A 17,369-nucleotide genomic window follows, 5' to 3' on the forward strand; every position below is an offset into this window, starting at 1 on the left:
TGTAATATTACGAGAATAAAGTCATAAATTTACGAGAAAAAAGACGTAATATTACGAGAATAAAGTTGTAATTTTACGAGAAAAAAGTCGTAATATTACGAGAATAAAGTTGTAATTTTACGAGAAAAAAGTCGTAATATTACGAGAATAAAGTTGTAATTTTACGAGAAAAAAAGTCGTAATATTACGAGAATAAAGTTGTAATTTTACGAGAAAAAAGTCGTAATATTACGAGAATAAAGTTGTAATTTTACGAGAAAAAAAGTCGTAATATTACGAGAATAAAGTTGTAATTTTACGAGAAAAAAGTCGTAATATTACGAGAATAAGGTTGTAATTTTACGAGAAAAAAGTCGTAATATTACGAGAATAAAGTTGTAATTTTACGAGAAAAAAAGTCGTAATATTACGAGAATAAAGTTGTAATTTTACGAGAAAAAAAGTGAATATTACGAGAATAAAGTTGTAATTTTACGAGAAAAAAAGTCAGAATATTACGAGAATAAAGTCAGAAGTTTTACGTGTTATTTTATACGATGGAGTATTAGGAACACATTGAGGAAAAAGAAAATCTGAGATTTCGAGAATAAAGTAATAACTACGAGAAAAAAAGTCGTAAAATTACGAGACTAAATTCGTAAAATTACGAGACTAAAGTCGTAATTTTTTCAAGAATAAAGTCGTAAATTTACCAGCAAAAAGTCGTAATATTACGAGAATAAAGTTGTAATTTTACGAGAAAAAAGTTGTAATATTACAAGAATAAAGTTGTAAATTTACGAGAAAAAAGTTGTAATATTACGAGAATAAAGTCATAATTATTACGAGAAAAAAAGTCGTAATATTACGAGAATAAAGTAATTTTACGAGAAATAAAGTCGTAATATTATGAGAATAAAGTTGTAATTTTACGAGAAAAAAAGTCATAATATAAAAGTCGTTTTTTTACGAGAAAAAAAGTCGTAATATTACGAGAATAAAGTCATTTTACGAGAAATAAAGTCGTAAAATTATAAGAATAAAGTTGTAATTTTACGAGAAAAAAAGTTGTAATATTACGTGAATAAAGTTGTAATTTTACAAGAAAAAAGTCTATTTATAAAATAAATGAATGCAGTTTATTTACAACTACTGAAACAAAGTGGTTTATGAATCTTGGCGAACCCGGAAGTACAAAGGAGTGAAGCCTCTTGCATGAAACTCATGACAACAGACATGGCTGCCTCCTGCTCGCTGGTGTGCTGCGGAGAGGAGAGAGACTCCGACAAAGCTGTTATTGGTGACTGTCTCTCGCTTGTTGCTTGTCGCATCTTCTCAGAAGACTATTGTAATCATAACAGTGGCAGTAAATGTTGGGTCGTGCTTCTCTTCTCTATTTTAAACAGCTGTTTTGTATTGCACACGTGGGTGCTGCTAGCAGCAGGGCTAGTTGTGTAGTGTTGTGTGCTGGCCAGTGGAGGAGTGTACATTAATGTAACTTAACCTGTATCCGAAATGTGTTTAAGGTGGATAAACACAGGTATTGACAATGTCCTCTGTATGTTTCTTTCTCCTCACAGTCCGCTTTTCCAACGGCAGCGTCAGAAATGCTGAGAAGCTGGATTTCACCATGTACAAGAACACAGATGAGAGTAACCCCAGGAAGAAGAGCAGGAGGTTAATGGTGAGAAACATGAAGGACTGTTTATCATCCTCAGCACTGTGTGTTTGCACTGCACGTTACTTTAAAGGTCCCATATTTTAAAAAAGTGAGATTTTCATGTTTTTTTTTATTATAAAGCAGGCTTAAGTCCTAATATAAATACTGTGAAAGTATCGAAACAATCAATCCACAGGGAAATACACACAGCCCGTATTCAGAAACTCTGCATTTGAAACAAGCTGTCAGAATTTCTGCCCATTCGTGATGTCACGAATATACAATATTTAGACCCTTGACACAGATTTAAATATAAACATTCTAAATGTGTCCCAGTTTATTCCTGGTTGCCCTGTATGTGAATGTCATCAGCTGACAGGAAGTACACATGGACCCAAGCTGTTGCCTAGCAACACAATTCTGTTGCAATTCTGTTGCATTTACATAAAAATGCGCTAAAACAGAGCGTTTCAGACAGAGGATAAATACAGGCATATTCAGGCTGGCAGTGTGAGGAAAATAAAGGGTTTTTTGAACATTACAGCATGTAAACATGTTCTAGTAGAAACACAAAATACAAGTTTGAACCTGAAAATGAGCACAATATGGGACCTTTAAAATCTATAATTCTTGTTTAGTATGGCAAGAAAACATCTATTAGCTAGACTGGATATTCATTACAGATATCTGCAACGTCATTTTTCCTAGTCAAAACTCTAATTTTAGACATCTGTAATTACAGTTTGACTACGACAAACTACTTTTGCCATTCACGTGTATGGCAGCCTCTGTTGTGTGTTTCTCATTAAAGATATCTACAATTCAGTTGCAGATATCCGCAATGTGAATTATGGATATCTGAAGCTGAACTGTACCAGTTATAATTCAGTTTCAGATATCTACAATTAAATTTTGATTAGTCAGAATGACGTTGTAGATATCTCAAACTGGAGTTAGGGATAGTCATAATTTAATTGTAGATATCTATTATCAAGTTATAGATATCTTGAAATACATTTTGATAAGAGATATCTCATTTGTATTTATCTTTAAATTTCATTCTGCCTAGTCAAAATTGAAATACTATGGCTCTGCACTGCAGCCATATGGGTATATATATATATATATATATGTATATATATGTATATATATATATATATATATATGTATATATATATATATATATATATATGTGTGTGTCTGGAGACAATAAATCTACAATAAGCTGTACATTTCTGGCATAACTCTCGAGTGAACGAAGTACTTATTTTCCCTTTTTCAATCAATTCCTTGATGATAAGCTCTTTTTATTTCATGGCATTTTCTAACTCTCTTTATCAACAACAGCAAACACTTCTGCTAACACTGTTCAGATGCATTGTTGGGCCGATATCCAATTGGAAGCTTGCACGAGCAACGTCATGCACAACAATTCGGACTGGTCACAATATTTGAGATTATCTGCAACTGTTATTTAGGATAGTCGAAACAGAATTACAGATATTTGCAATTGTCATTTAGGATGTGTGACGAGTCGAGTGTCGTCTTCAGTGACATCTAACTGCCGTTTTGACTAGTCAGAATGACGTTATAGATATCTTGAATAAGAATTCGGACTAGTCAAAATGCCGTTGTTGATATCTCAAATGTTAAATCCGGATAGTCAGGCTTAGCTAATAGATGTTAAAACGGCTTGCCAAATGTTTATGCTGTGCTGCTCTACTTTCATGACAGTGTTGCTTATGTTTTCCTCTCCAGGCTGCTGAATCAGACAGACTGTCCTATGTTGGAAGTAATTTTGGAGCAGGATCCATGAAATGCAACAACCTTTGCAAGTAGGTTAATGTAGCATGTGGGTCGTTCCTGTTATGCAGCAACATTTCTGTCCTCATGAATTACCTTGTCATATTTTCTTTAAAATGTTTAAAATATTTATAACAAATGATTTAAATTATAGATTGTTGTCGTCTTTATAAAAACACACACAATAATACACAGAATAATATATATTCAATTTTCCACCCTGTTAGATCTATATACCAATATAAACCAGTCCACCCATAAGGATTTAATTTGAATACCTGAGATTGGCCAATATGTGTTTTAGACAGTTAAACATGTCACTGTTATATAATTAAAAAAAAGATGACAAATCTGTATTTTTTTTGTTTTTTCAAAAGTCATGAGGCTGAAATGTTGCTGCATAACAGGAATGACCAGTGTTTTGAGATTTGTGACTGTGGCACAACAACCACTGAAGAGAAGGAGAAGTAATAAGTCTGGTGTCTGTTTAGATATTATGTAGGAGTGCTGAACAAGCAGACCATGCAAATGGAGGTGCACAGTGCTCAGCTCTTCAACATGCAGCCTGTAATACCAGGAGAGACAACAGAGGCTGCAACACCCCAGGACGCTACGCAGACCTACAGAGACAAGGTACCATGATACGCCTGTTTTTCTTAGAATGGACAATTGCATTGCTAGGAAACAGCTTGCATCCATGTTTACTTCCTGTCGACTTATGTCATTCACATACACTGCAACAGGAAATAAAGTGGGACACATTTGGGATGTTTACGTCGCCAACTGTGAAATGGTCTATAAGAGAAGACTGGGCTCAAATAAGAATTGAACGTATTGGTATTAACCTTTTCTTAATGGCATTTTTAGAGTACGTGAAAATAACACATTTAGCATGTCTATAAAGGGGAGACTTGTGGGTACCCATAGAGTCCATTTTCATTCACATATCTTGAGGTCAGGGGTCAAGGGGCCCCTTTGAAAATGGTCATGCCAGTTTTTCCCTCGCCAAAATTTAGCCTAACTTTGTAGCATTATTTAGCCTCCTTCCCAACATGATTGGTACCAATGGATTCCGTAGGTTTTTCTAGTTTCATATGATACGAGACAATAACTTCACCCTAGCTCTTAAAGAGTGTACTGCAGCCTCCGAAAGACAGTAAAGTCGGCCAAGGGCGCTGGCGCCCTCAAGGAGTGGAAGAGGTTAATGTCTTAATCTTGTGTTACATTTTCTGTTCAGGTTGACTCTTTGATTGAGGCGTTTGGCACCAACAAACAGAAGAGAGCTCTGAGCTCCCGCAGGCTGAATCGGGTTGGCAGTGATACCTTGCATATAGCAGTGGCCAAGGCTGCCAACACTGTGATTGGCGAGAAGGGTCTGGAAGGTAAGCTACTTGGAGTCATGGATATGGAAGTCAGTAATCTAAAAAATATCATTTAGTCATCTGAAGGCTCACTGTAAAGAAAGAAAGAGAGGTTGGTTAATAAAGAAAGGAAAAGGTTACCTTGACCCTAAATACGTGCTCTTCTGTCAATTTGTTTATATATTTTTTTCTTCCCTCAGCTCTACAACAGGAAGTGGCTGAGACAGAGGCCCAAGGAGACCTGGCTCTCCACCTGCCTCCCTGCAACGCAGACGCTGACAGACCTGAGGACGTCTACCTATTTGACGAGCGTATCCTTCATTCTTTGTGTTTGTGTCATTGAGGGAATGCAAGACCTGTAGATGGTGGAACAGATAATATAGTTGGAAGTGAAATGTTCCAGAGTTTGTTTGTTCAAGTCATTCTTAATTGATGCACTCAGTCCTGAGTCCAGTAGAGTTTGAGGCTTTGGAGCAGGCTGGCTCCAAGATGGCAGCACTGACCTCTGAGGAGCTGCAGAAGATGAGAGATGACGGCGGGTAGGGTGACACGCTTACTTCAACATTTTTATAAAGCTACATTTTGTTTCCTTGCATTCTAATTATTGTTTTTACTTTTTTTAATTTAAGGTGCTTATGTGTTGTGAAGCACCTGGAGAACATGCCGACTGTGGGTGAAGCCAGAGATAATATTTCTCGCTGTGCCTTTTACCTTTCTATGCTCCTCAAACTGGCACGGCAGAGGAACATCAACCGCAAGTGTGAGTAACGTTTTTTTGCCTTCATCATACATTTGTGAAAAGTGTTCCTACACACGTCTCTGGAGCGCAGACTAATTTATGATTTATGTTTACACGTACAGTTGGGCAGGAGGAAGGCTGTCCTCGCATCATTCAGAACAAACTGCTCAGAACATTCACTGTGGACACATTCAACAATGGCAGGTATGATCAGTAGCACCTGTGAACATGTATTTAACATAGACTGTATATAAGAAGTGGACGCAGTCACTGTGACGTCACCCATTGGTTTGTGGACTGCTGTTTTTAAGCCTTGAGTTTGGCATTTTGGCCCTCGCCACAGGACAACTCCGTGGTAGCGACCTGTCAATCACAAGGTAGCCACGCCCTAAAGCACACCCTGCTTTATGGTCTATTTGACTCTAAATGGGACCATAATCTACGAAATGAACATCATGCTGTATTGAAGAAGACTTGAAACTAGCGATTGAGACCATAAACTCATGTTTACAATGTTTACTGAGGTAATAAATCAAGTGAGAAGTAGGCTCATTTTCTCATAGACTTCTATACAATCAGACTTACTTTTTGCAACCAGAGGAGTCGCCCCCTGCTGGCTATTAGAAAGAATGCGTGTTTAAGATCCTTCCGCACTGGCATCACTTTTCAGACCCGGAGTTGGCCACTGGTATTTCATAACCACTGGGCTCTATCTGGAATTTGATTTGGTTGGATTAAATTTGCAACTTAATATTAAAAATTCATTGATATTGCAATGAAAAAAGAGACTGTAATTGTCTCACTGTATTTTGCACACCATATTTTTTTACACCAATATATTTGTTATATAATAACACGTGGGTCTTACTAAAATGGTTGTTCTTGCACTGATTTTATTGAAAATAAATTTTCTCTGAATTTCACCTTTACACCTTGCCTCATTCTTCTAGGCTCCAGAACATGGTGTCAGCATCTATGCGTGCCAAATTAGCAGCTTACTCCCTGGCCCTGCTGCTGCATATGGGTCACATGACCGGTGATCTCACATTACTGCATCGTGACCTGGCAATCACTGAGACCAGGTAAGAACAAAAGGCCTAGTCTGCATTTGTATATGGAAACTATAGTATGCTTTTTTTTAAATGTGTAACACATTGTGTTGCAGTATGTCACACAAGTGCATTAAATGAAATATTAAAGGTGGTAATGATAACATTGATAAGATTGAGCCACTAGATCTCTCATTCTCCCTCCCCCGTTCCATTGCAACAAGTCATTGCCAGGCACTTACCGTAAATCTCAGCCACATATCCCTTTTTTCCACATTAAATGACGACACAGAGATATCACGTGATGCCAACATTTTTTACTATTGGCTCACAAGCCTTTTTAGAAGTTGGAACCAAACATCCGATATCTTCCACAGAGATAAACAAAACATTAATTTTGAACCTGCCAACATTTTGAAAATGATAAATTTACAATCATATTGTGTTTTTACATAAAAATCTTATCAATAATCAATCAATTAAGAGCAATAACATAAGAATTCAAGAAATACAAATTTTCTGTTTTCATATTACTCTTCTTAGCATTATATTGATGTCAAAATCAATGCCAAATGATCATCACACCACATAAAAACACTGTCAATATGAGGTGCATTAGAAGAACTCTGCAAATCCAGTAACTGATGTGTTTGTCTTCCTACAGGATGACTGAAGTAGCAAAATCGATGGGACTGACCCTAATAAAACCGCCCCGGGGGAAGGTTGACGAGGCTGAGCTGCGAGACACAAACAGGCAGGCCTGTCTTGTTCTACCTCTGGTCAAATATGATCCGTTCATGGAGAGGCGGAAACGCAAGAAAATGCACTGAAGATAAAGATAAGAATTATACATGGAGAGGGTAGGACTATACGAATTGGAAACGCCACAACTGCGAGAACTGTTTATTAATGCATTTTGTAGACAAATAAAGTGGTGAACTTTGTACATGATATTGTTACTTATTGCTTACTGTGCAAGATACAAAAAAAAAAAAGCAGAGAAATGAGCTGTAAACAGATTCTAGATAACATCTAGTGTAGACAGTAAACACATGTAGGCACATTTGTAGACAGCACATATTGCACACTGAATATACTTTTTCCTTCTATAACTGGTTATTACCCGATGAATGTGTGGTTGTGCGTCACTGTGCAGCGTGTTGATAGTATCTGGAATGAGAACTTGTCCTCCCCTCACTGAATTTCATGAAGTCAAAGAAAGCAGATCACATTTTAAAAACAACATGGATAGGACATGATACAAAAACTCACCAGGAAACGGCTCTGTGCAAAGAGGCAGAAGCTTAAGTTTGGCTTTGTTTTTTTTTCTGCTTTTTTTGCATAAACACCTCACACTATGACAACTCCTTCCCTAGCTACAATCATTGATTGAATAAAAAGTCCAACAAGGCACAGCTTTACTTTGTAGCATCTCTCAAGCCTTTGACTCCTGCTAGGATTGAAAATGTGCACTTCCCAACCAGTGAGTCTCAGAAGCAAACTGACAAAACCAACAAAGTTTACAGCAGGTCTGTACATGAATATGAAGTCAGAATGTAAAAGAACATGATTAAGTTAAAGCTTTAGTATGGAATAGGTTTGTTTAAGATGCAGCATGATGATTTGAATGTGTTGTACGCTAGCTTCACTTCATTAGTGCACATTTAATGAGTGCACTGGCATTTGATCATACAATTAAAAAAGTGTGATTTCAGATTTACAAAATGTTGTGCCGCCCTACGGTAATGGAAGGTGGATGACCCTTTAGTGGTTATACTGGGAGCAGCCTCTTCTTGGACAGTGACAAGAGGGCATCATTTTGGAAGGTCTTCTCTGACGAAGGTCAGAGTGCTCCAAATGTACGACTAGACAGCAGTTCAAAAGCCTCAAGATGCCGACCTCTGTCGAAAGTCATTCATGTCGGTTTCCAAGTGCTTGCCAGCATTCACAGGATGGAGCAGAACATGCTGCCACTGTGGCAACCACTTTCTACCGTGGCGCTGATCCTGGTCGTCATGGAAATTGCAAGTCTGGAAGGATATTGGGATGAGGAGATGCCAGAAGGGGAGCTGGCCAGCGGACGAGGTGGAGGGTTTTCCAAAACCCAGGGAGGAGCAGATGTACAGCTACAAAATGCAAAGAGATAAAAAAGTTAGAGGGAAATTCGATTTTTTTCAGACAGAAAATTCATACAAAAAGGTATGAATCAGGACCAATGCACTGAACCTGCAATAACTGATTTTTTGTTTACTTGTGGGCAACGGAAACAAGTTGTGAACATTGACATTAGAACTGCAACCATTAATCGATTAGTTGTCAACTATTAAATTAATCACCAACTATTTTGATAATTGATTTTAGTGAATTTTTTTTTAAGAAGTCAAAACTGATTACAGCTTGTTAAATGTGAATATTTTCTGGTTTCTTTACTCCTCTGACAGTAAACTGAATATCTTTGAGTTGCGGCAAAACAAGACATTTGAGGACGCATTTTCACCATTTTCTGACAATTTATAGACCAAACAACTAATCGATTAATCGACAATATAAACGACAGATTAATCGACAATGAAAATAATCGTTAGTTGCTGCCTTATTTGACATATCACCTTTTAAAATGATATGGTGAACTAACAGTCATCCAGCATTTGCAGGGCAACATCATTCATTTGGAGTCTTGTTTCTGTCCAGCTGGCGATGGTATGTCCAATATTCACTCTCTTGCAGCTCTGTTTTTGGTCTCCTCCAACTCCCGTTGGAGCCTTTAGCTGGTAAATGTTCCACTATGTTCACCAGCTGGTTGCTTACTGTGTCTGTCTGCCGTTTGGTGCTGAGCAGGTAGCGTACAGTCAGGTTTTTTTTTTACTGAAAAGATGCCTTCAGCGGCCAAAAAATGACCCTATGAGAGCAGCAAGTGAACCAAAGCAGTGCTGAAATTGGTTATAAAGCCAAGGACAGATGCAGATTAGGGTGATGAGAATCATCACCCTGAGCTACTATGATAAAAAATACTGTCTATAGCCGTGTGTGTGGACAGCAGAAGAAAAGGGAGAAAGAGCACAGACAGTAAAGCCACTAATGGTCTGCATATCTGGCACTTTCTGTTGGTTGCCTAGTTACCTGTTATTATGCCTTAGAACATTGTTGCTGCGCAACACACAGCTCTCATTGCCAGGATCCATGTGTAGCAGGTCCTTTTTGTTTCCAGGGCGACCCTGGAACAAGAGATTGTCATGGACGACACCTTTTACTGGCCCTAGCACAGCAACGCCACAGCCCTGTGCTGGTTGGACACGGTTGCGCAATACCTAAAGAAAAAAAGAAAACCATAAAAATTACATAAGTACTTAGTGTTAATATTTCATTTAAAGGTACAGTGTGTAGGATTTGGTGGCATCTAGTGGTGTGGTTGCAGATGGCAACCAACTGAGTACCACTCCGCTCACTCCTCCCTTTCAAAGACTGCGGTGACGTGAGCTGCAGAGTGCAAAACTGGGTAACGCCGTTCGCCTCAATCGGAGACCATCCATATCATAATAACGCTACTTTAGGAGAGTCAGACGGCGGCTGGCAGTACCACAGTTTTGCACTCTGGCTCACGTTACCAGTTTCACAAGCGTGTTGGAGAACTACGGTGGCCTTCAGGTAACGTAAAAAGGTGAAAGGCTCTCTCTAGAGTCAGTGTTTGTTTTGTCTGTTCTGGGCTACTGTAGAAACATGGCAGATTCTGAAGAGGACACGCTCCCTATGTAGACGAACGGCTCATTCTAAGCTAACAAAAACACAACGATTATTAGTTTCAGGTGATTATACACTAATGAAAACATGGTTATGAAAATTATATTCCATTTCAGATCCCCCAAAATGTTGCGCACTGTTCCTTTAAAGAGCTATGTAAAATGTCTCAGTCCATCTAACCTTGATGTCAGCGCTGCCAGAGACCTGGATCCCATATCCACGGTTTCCAACGACATCATTCTCCACAATCTGCCCGTTGCCACCGAAACTGACACCATGGCCGCTGTTTTTATAGATGCCGTTGCCACGAAGCTCCACTCTGCAGTCTTTCTCCACCGTGACACCACCTCGACCGTTTTCAAGAATGCAGTTTGTAACCAGTCGGGTCAGCTGGCTGCTCTGCAGCACAGCTATGCCAGTGCCGCGGTTACTGTTTACGAGATTAGCGAAAACATTCAGGGGCTCGCTGCTCTTCACGTACAGACCAACTGCTACAGGAGGAGACAGGGAAAGATAGAGGGAACATTAGAGACAGGAAGTGAGTGACAATTAACACTATGTGATACTCAACAGGTCTATTATTACCTCCATTGTAGCTCATGCAGTTGCTCTCCACCAGGGCCACGCTGATGGCACGACGGGCAGAGTGGCGCTCATCCTCGCTATCCAGATCACTCTCCCATGCGAACAGTTCCCCCTCTTCGTTCAAGTTCTCCTGCCCTTCTCTCCCTTCTCCTTCCACTCCCCTCCTTTCCCCGCTGCCTGCTTCTCCACCGATCCCTTCCTGGCCTGGCCAGTTCCCCTCCCTGGCCTCCATGTTCTCTGGGTCTTTCCTGCAGAACACTGCCATCCCATACATACAGTTATGGGTGATGTAGTTTCCCAGGAGCTGCGGGAGGCTGGACGACATAACCCACACACCACAGCCTTTGTTACCTGAAGAAACAAGAGGAGGAGGAGAGATCACACACCTGTGCCGTGGTTGGTAAAGATGACATCAAAAGTGAGCTGTTGTATCAAGATAAATTATTATTATCAGGCTGAAGTTACATACAGTAGACATGATTTCCCTCAATAAGCCCACGGCCTCTCTCTCCCACCACGACACCGTCTGAGTAGCCATAACAGATGTAGTTGTTCCTCAGGATGGGGTCACCTCCTCTGCGGATGTCCACACCCCCCCACTGGTTCTCTTTGATCACATTCTCTGGAATTAAAATGAATTAATATGTAAAAACAATCAGGGTTTATAACCACAAATGGTGCTTTTACTTTCTGTAAGTGACACGTCAATGGGGAGAAAATGAAGAGCCCATTTGGGATGCTTTTGTGTTTTCACCTGTTATCATGCCTCTGCCATTCTCGTTTATAGCAATCCCTGCTGCCTGGCCCTGGAAGATGTGATTTCCACTAAGAGAAAAAAACAATATGAGTGGAACAGGAGCAAGTATTGAAGAAGTTCAGACTTTATGTAGTAGTCCATGCAGGCTAGGGTTGCTTGTTTTTGTCAGCAACTGCAACCACAGCATCAGGTCTTAAGACCTGTTTCGACCTCAGGATCTTTCCCCTGGAACAAGGAACCTTTTCAGGAACTCATTGCTAAAGACCGCATGGACCAGGTCTAAATTATGTTACAGGGATATTTCCCCCACAAAGAAGGTCCTGGTTGGGGGGGTGGTACTTTCTGAAAGCACAGGAGATTTCACGGTGGGGTTTGCAGGGATGACCGTCGGCAATTGGTGGCACACACAGCACTGCTGCTTCATCATGTGTACCGCGTCATTCATAAACAAGGAAGGTCTCTAGTATTCGATTTTAGGACCATTTTAGGACGAGGGGAGAGCATTTCAATCATTAAAAGTAAAGTGAGGCTATGCCGTCGACTCATTTAAAAAAAGATAGAGAAAAAGAGAGTGAGCCGAGAGGTCGAGAAGTAGAAGAGACAGACTGTGCGGCGGTGCTGTGAATGAGAGCAAAAGTTATTTTCTGATTGTTTCACGGTAGTTACGTTATAAAGTTCAAAAAAATACCCATCAAACACTCAACAGATGATTTACTGTGGAGACAGTAGTCTCCTAGTTTCATTACATTCAGCATACATCAGTAAATATATGCAGCAGTAAATGTCGTCGCATGAAATGAGCGGATACACTGAACTGCAGGCTGCAAAGTGTGTTTATGGCTGGGACCACCAGAAGCCCTCTTCGCATGTCATGTTGCTTTTTCATGCGTCAGCGGACTAATTCGCCTAATCTTCACAGGTCTTTAGACCACTATGGAAACAATGGGCTGAAGGAACCTTTTAGTTCCTTGAAAAGTATTCCTGGGACTAAAATTACCAGGAACTTCTTGGTGGAATCAACATTATACGACACTGCTTATACCACACTTAAATGCCCGGTTACGTATAGCAGCAAAATACATACCGCTGCAGTGCAGCAGTCATGGTGATCGCAATGGGAAAAGCAGGGGCTACACATTCCCGTGCAAGTTAGATGTTGAGTTCGACCTACCTGACCACAGGATTCCCGCTGAAGAGAATATACACGCCCGCTTCCTTGTTGTTGTAGATCTGGTTGCTCCGAATTGAACCTTTTCCATTGCCAAGGACAACAACCCCCGAACGCAAACCACTATGTATTTTGTTGCACTGTGGAATGAAAGACAGAATGAGAGAGTAAAAATGGAGTAGAGGAGACAATCAAACTAAGAGCATGTTTAGAAATGTACCTACTGATGTTAAAAAACAAGTGAATCAAATGTGAGCTTCTATTCATCACTTTTATTATTTATTTTTTATTATAGGAAAAAAATGGAAATCGGAACCTAAAACAACCCCCAATCTAACTGAGTATCCATGACAACTGACTGTGAGATGCTGTTGAACGCTCTGGGAAAAGCTAATAAGTGGACCTCATTTTGTTAAATATGGGTATTGTTTCCTTGACTACAACAGAAAGTGGAGCAACAATTACCACAATGATGGGGTTAGCCCCTTTTCGGATGTCCAGCCCCGCCTCCCCGTTCGAGTGGATGTTGTTTTCTGCGATGAGGCCCTGAGCAGAGAGGCGCAGGAACACACCCGATGCACGGCACTCGCACACCTCGTTTCTCAGCATCACTACCTGAAGGAGGTAAAGAGAGGGAGCTTAGGTAACACTTAGAATAGGAAACCGCTGCTTAATTACTCATGATCTGAACTACTTCCTTTACTTGATACATGACTCAAAAGGTATGCAGACACTCCATTAGTCTGAAGTGAGTTATTATGATCTTATTTACTGTGGAGTTCTGGATGCAGCGGACAGCATAGTTCAGCCCACGGAAAACATTGCCCTCCAGCCGAGCTTGTCCGTAATTAGACAAATGCACGCCACCCTTCCCTTCCCTGAAGAGGCAGCGTCTGAGGATGCAGCCGAGGGTGGAGGCCGCCAACATCTGAGCCTCTGGGTCCCTGTCTAGTTCCTGCTGAAGGGTGAGCGGTTCAGGGGTCACGGATGGTGGATCCGGGGAGGAGGCCAGTGGCAGAGAGCCATCTGGTCGGGGCTTGAGCAAATGGGACAGGCCGTGATGGTCACAAGGGATTTTGTAATCCAAGATAAGTGAGTTTTTGGTGTTGTTAGTTCCTCCTCCATCTCGGTTCTCCTCCTCCTCCTCGCTGCGGTCGCCATCGCTCCAGCCATCTTCAATCACCGTGCCCTGACACACTGCGTCCACCCCGGTCCTCCTCTGCCAGTCTTCTATGTTCACATGCTCCTTTTTAACAGTAGCACCTGGTGGTTGATGCCCACCAGTGGAGCCAGCCAGAGGGCCACTGGGAGGGCTAGATACGCCACATGATGGGAACGTCCTGGCCAGGGCGGCTAGGTGTTTACAAGCCCAGTTCCTTTCTGACACCGGAGGACCTTCAACAGTCACAGAAGCGGTGTCACTTCCCGAGAAGTCACAGCTGTCCAACAAACTGACGACAACGCCCAGCAGGTGGGCAGAGCTGCCTTGTGAGAAGGAGCAGAAGCGAGCCTGGCAGGTTCCCGGGCCGCGGATTTGCAACTGAGCCCCCTCAAAGTTGCAGTTATCCAGCTGGACGTGACCCCACGACGTCTAGAGTGAAGCAAGGAGAGAAAGGTGACATGAGTGAGACAGATTCACCAAGAAAGAAACTAAATAATTAGACCTAATTTTAAAGGGGACATATTGTGCTCATTGTCTGGTGTCATGCTATTTTGGGTTTCTACTAGAACATAAAAAAACAAAAAACACTTTATTTTTTTCATACCGGCTGTGCTGCAGCACCTATTTTCACTCACTATCGAACCTGTTTGGCCAGTCTTCCCTCAAAGGCATCCATGTTGTAATGAAAGGGGCAGCGCAGTGAGTGGGCGCTTAGTTACAAAAATTCAGAGGTGCACACCAAGCGCCGAGATGACGTAAGTATCGAAGCGCTCAATATACAGAGAAATACACACAACCCATATTCAGAAATTGTGAGTTTGAAACAAGCCGTTAGGATTTCTGTCCATTTGTGATGTCACAAATATACAATATTTAGACCATTACAAGGTTTTAAACGTAAACATTCTAAATGTGTCCCAGTTTATTTCCTGTTGCAGTGGATGTTAATGACATCAGCTGACAGGAAGTAAACATGGACCCAAGCTGTTGCCAGGCAACGCAATTCTGTTGCAATTTCGTGGAAATGCACTAAAACGGAGCGTTTCAGACAGAAAGTAAATACAGGTATATTCAGGCAGACAGTATGAGGAAAATAACGTTTTTTTTTTTAACATTACAGCATGTAAACATGTTCTAGTAGAAACACAAAATACAAGTATGAACCTGAAAATGAGCATGATATGGGACCTTTAAGATATTTCAGGTGAGCCGACTAGGTTATTGTGAACACTTGAGAAGACATTACTGTATGAAGAAACCATCACAACAAGCTTTTCACTTCACCTTGTAAACCACCGTGGAGAACCAGGGTGGCATGAACACCAGATTACACAGCCGGGCAGTAGGGCACTGCTGCTCCATACACACCAGGAGGGCCACCTCGCCCAATCGACCCAGCCCGACCAGCTCCACAGGCACCTTCAGGGCCACTTCAGCTTGCTCCTCATACACCCCCGGGTGGAGAACGACACGGTCATACGGCCCCACTGCCCCGAGGGCCCCGCGGAGGGTCTCAAACTCGAATCCGGGCCCCACATGCCAAACCCTGCGGTCCTTTCGACGACGGAAAAAGAGGAGGCAAGCAGAGGACTGGAGCTCCGGCCCGTTTTGAGTCCAGGTGCGGGTGGAGAGGGCGTGCTGCTTCAGGGCCTCTCTCCAGGACGGGGGCTCCTGGTGGGGCTGACTGGGCCAGTTGGGGTGTCGGCATTCGGGGCAGCCTAAGCAGAGTTGTCTCCAGCGGGTGTTGTCCAGTGAGAGGATGAGCTCTCGCCAGGCACGGCACACCTGGCAGCAGCGGCCCAGGTCAGGGAGCGGGAGATAGGCCAAGATAACCCTCCACAGCTCCACGGGGAGGCTGCCCACCTCCATGGCAGCAGCAGAGAGGCAACCGTCCGGCTGGGGAGACAACCGCCCGGCTGGGGAAGCACCGTGACAGTTAGGTTGGAACCTGGAAACACACGCACGCACACACACATGAGGAGCGGACGTCGTGACGCTCCGTTTCTCGAATCGCGATGCCACACTACCAGAATGCATTGCGCGGCTGCTTACATAGACAATGAATGGGAAGCGTGGAAAGGACGGAGCCTGTGGACACGTACCAGGAGCGTCCCAACGCCCGCTCCTCATTTGCATAAAGTTGAGGTCTAGTCTACTTTATGCAAATCACGGGCGTCCGACTCGACTCGCCGCCTCTCGAAACTCCAGAGAATTTTTTTAAATAAACGTCGTCGATTCAAAATAAAGATAGATTCAGCAACTGCAACCTCAAATGTTTTCAGAAACACATTTCGGTGAACTATTTTTCGTGAAATAAGAGAAGAAACGAGCCTCCATACTGTTTCCGGTTTGAAAGCTGGGAGCAGCAGCCAACGGAGGGAAAGCGTTCATCCAATCAGGTGGGGACAGCCTGTGTCTAGTGACAGCCAACCAAGCGTCCAATGTTCGGAAGCGTCGCATCCCCTCGCGATAAAAAACGCCCCTGTGGACACGTACCATTATCGTTCACTTAAAAGAGCCGGCTCAATGAACAGGCTCGTTCGGAACCTCCACATAACTAGCGTTAACCGTTACACAACAATAACTGATACAACGGTCGGCTGTTAGTGTAAGCTAGATAAACCGTGTTGTTTTAGCAGGAAAACAACACGTAGCGAACTAGACATGGAAGAAAAAATGATGCGGTAATATTTAATTTAACGTTACGTGACTAATATCTCCACGTAAGGCCTGCAATGTCATCTTTAAAGTGAGCTAATGACGGTTAGCCAGGTAACGTGTTGTTTTCAAACGTTTTTGGAACGTGACGTCACCCACAATATCATCACAGGGAAGCAACAAAGCCTTACCTCGTTACCAGATGTATCAACACATGTCTGGTATTGAATGCTCAGCTATCTTTCCAGCGTTACATGTTTCTCTCCTCAGTGCTTCCTCAGTGAGTTCATAACAAATCCATGATGACTGCAGATGTGTGCCATCGAAATGGAGTTTCAGACAATTGCTTCCAGTTTACGGCAAAAGAAGAGAGACCACGAAACAAACACAGAACAGAGCGAGAGCTGAGGTCCATCTTCCGCTTCCCAGAGTGGGCGTTAACCTTATGGAGGGAGAGACTGCTGTTAAAGGTCCCATATCATGCTCATTTTCAGATTCATACTTGGATTTTGTTTTTCTACTAGAACATGTTTTCATGCTGTAATGTTAAAAAAACAACTTTATTATCCTCATATGGTCTGCTTGAATATACCTGTATTTACCCTCTGTCTGAAACGCTCCGTTTTAGTACATTTCAACAGAATTGCATTGCCAGGCAACAGCTTGGGTCCATGTGTACTTCCTGTCAGCTGATGTTATTTACACACACC

General features: G+C 42.0%; 2 protein-coding genes across 3 annotated transcripts; one reads left to right on the top strand and one right to left on the bottom strand.

Moving 5' to 3' along the window:
- Window positions 1–1,163: 1,163 nt before the first annotated feature.
- Window positions 1,164–7,535, top strand: polr1e (RNA polymerase I subunit E). The gene is made up of 11 exons (XM_074630173.1): window positions 1,164–1,279; window positions 1,560–1,663; window positions 3,398–3,474; window positions 3,934–4,075; window positions 4,680–4,824; window positions 5,004–5,114; window positions 5,246–5,342; window positions 5,433–5,563; window positions 5,665–5,746; window positions 6,493–6,624; window positions 7,256–7,535. Exons 1-11 carry the CDS (start codon window positions 1,195–1,197, stop codon window positions 7,419–7,421), a joined length of 1,272 nt encoding a protein of 423 aa, XP_074486274.1. The 5' UTR covers window positions 1,164–1,194; the 3' UTR covers window positions 7,422–7,535.
- fbxo10 (F-box protein 10) lies at window positions 7,480–17,081 on the bottom strand. Of its 2 annotated transcripts, none has more exons than XM_074630171.1 (11): window positions 16,851–17,081; window positions 15,286–15,949; window positions 13,612–14,430; window positions 13,305–13,454; window positions 12,843–12,979; window positions 11,669–11,739; window positions 11,384–11,536; window positions 10,915–11,265; window positions 10,510–10,820; window positions 9,712–9,899; window positions 7,480–8,717 (listed from the first exon to the last, which is right to left on the bottom strand). In XM_074630171.1, the coding sequence occupies exons 2-11, from the start codon at window positions 15,868–15,870 to the stop codon at window positions 8,537–8,539; spliced, it is 2,946 nt and encodes a 981-aa protein (XP_074486272.1). In that variant the 5' UTR covers window positions 15,871–15,949; window positions 16,851–17,081; the 3' UTR covers window positions 7,480–8,536. The 2 variants fall into 2 exon arrangements, with proteins under 2 accessions (XP_074486272.1, XP_074486273.1); XM_074630172.1 differs by having other exon boundaries at window positions 8,295–8,717; window positions 10,510–10,817; window positions 16,851–17,080.
- Between the last annotated feature and the right edge of the window lie 288 nt (window positions 17,082–17,369).

This window comes from Sebastes fasciatus, chromosome 3, assembly GCF_043250625.1.
Source record: "Sebastes fasciatus isolate fSebFas1 chromosome 3, fSebFas1.pri, whole genome shotgun sequence".
NCBI classification, from domain to species: Eukaryota; Metazoa; Chordata; class Actinopteri; order Perciformes; family Sebastidae; genus Sebastes; species Sebastes fasciatus.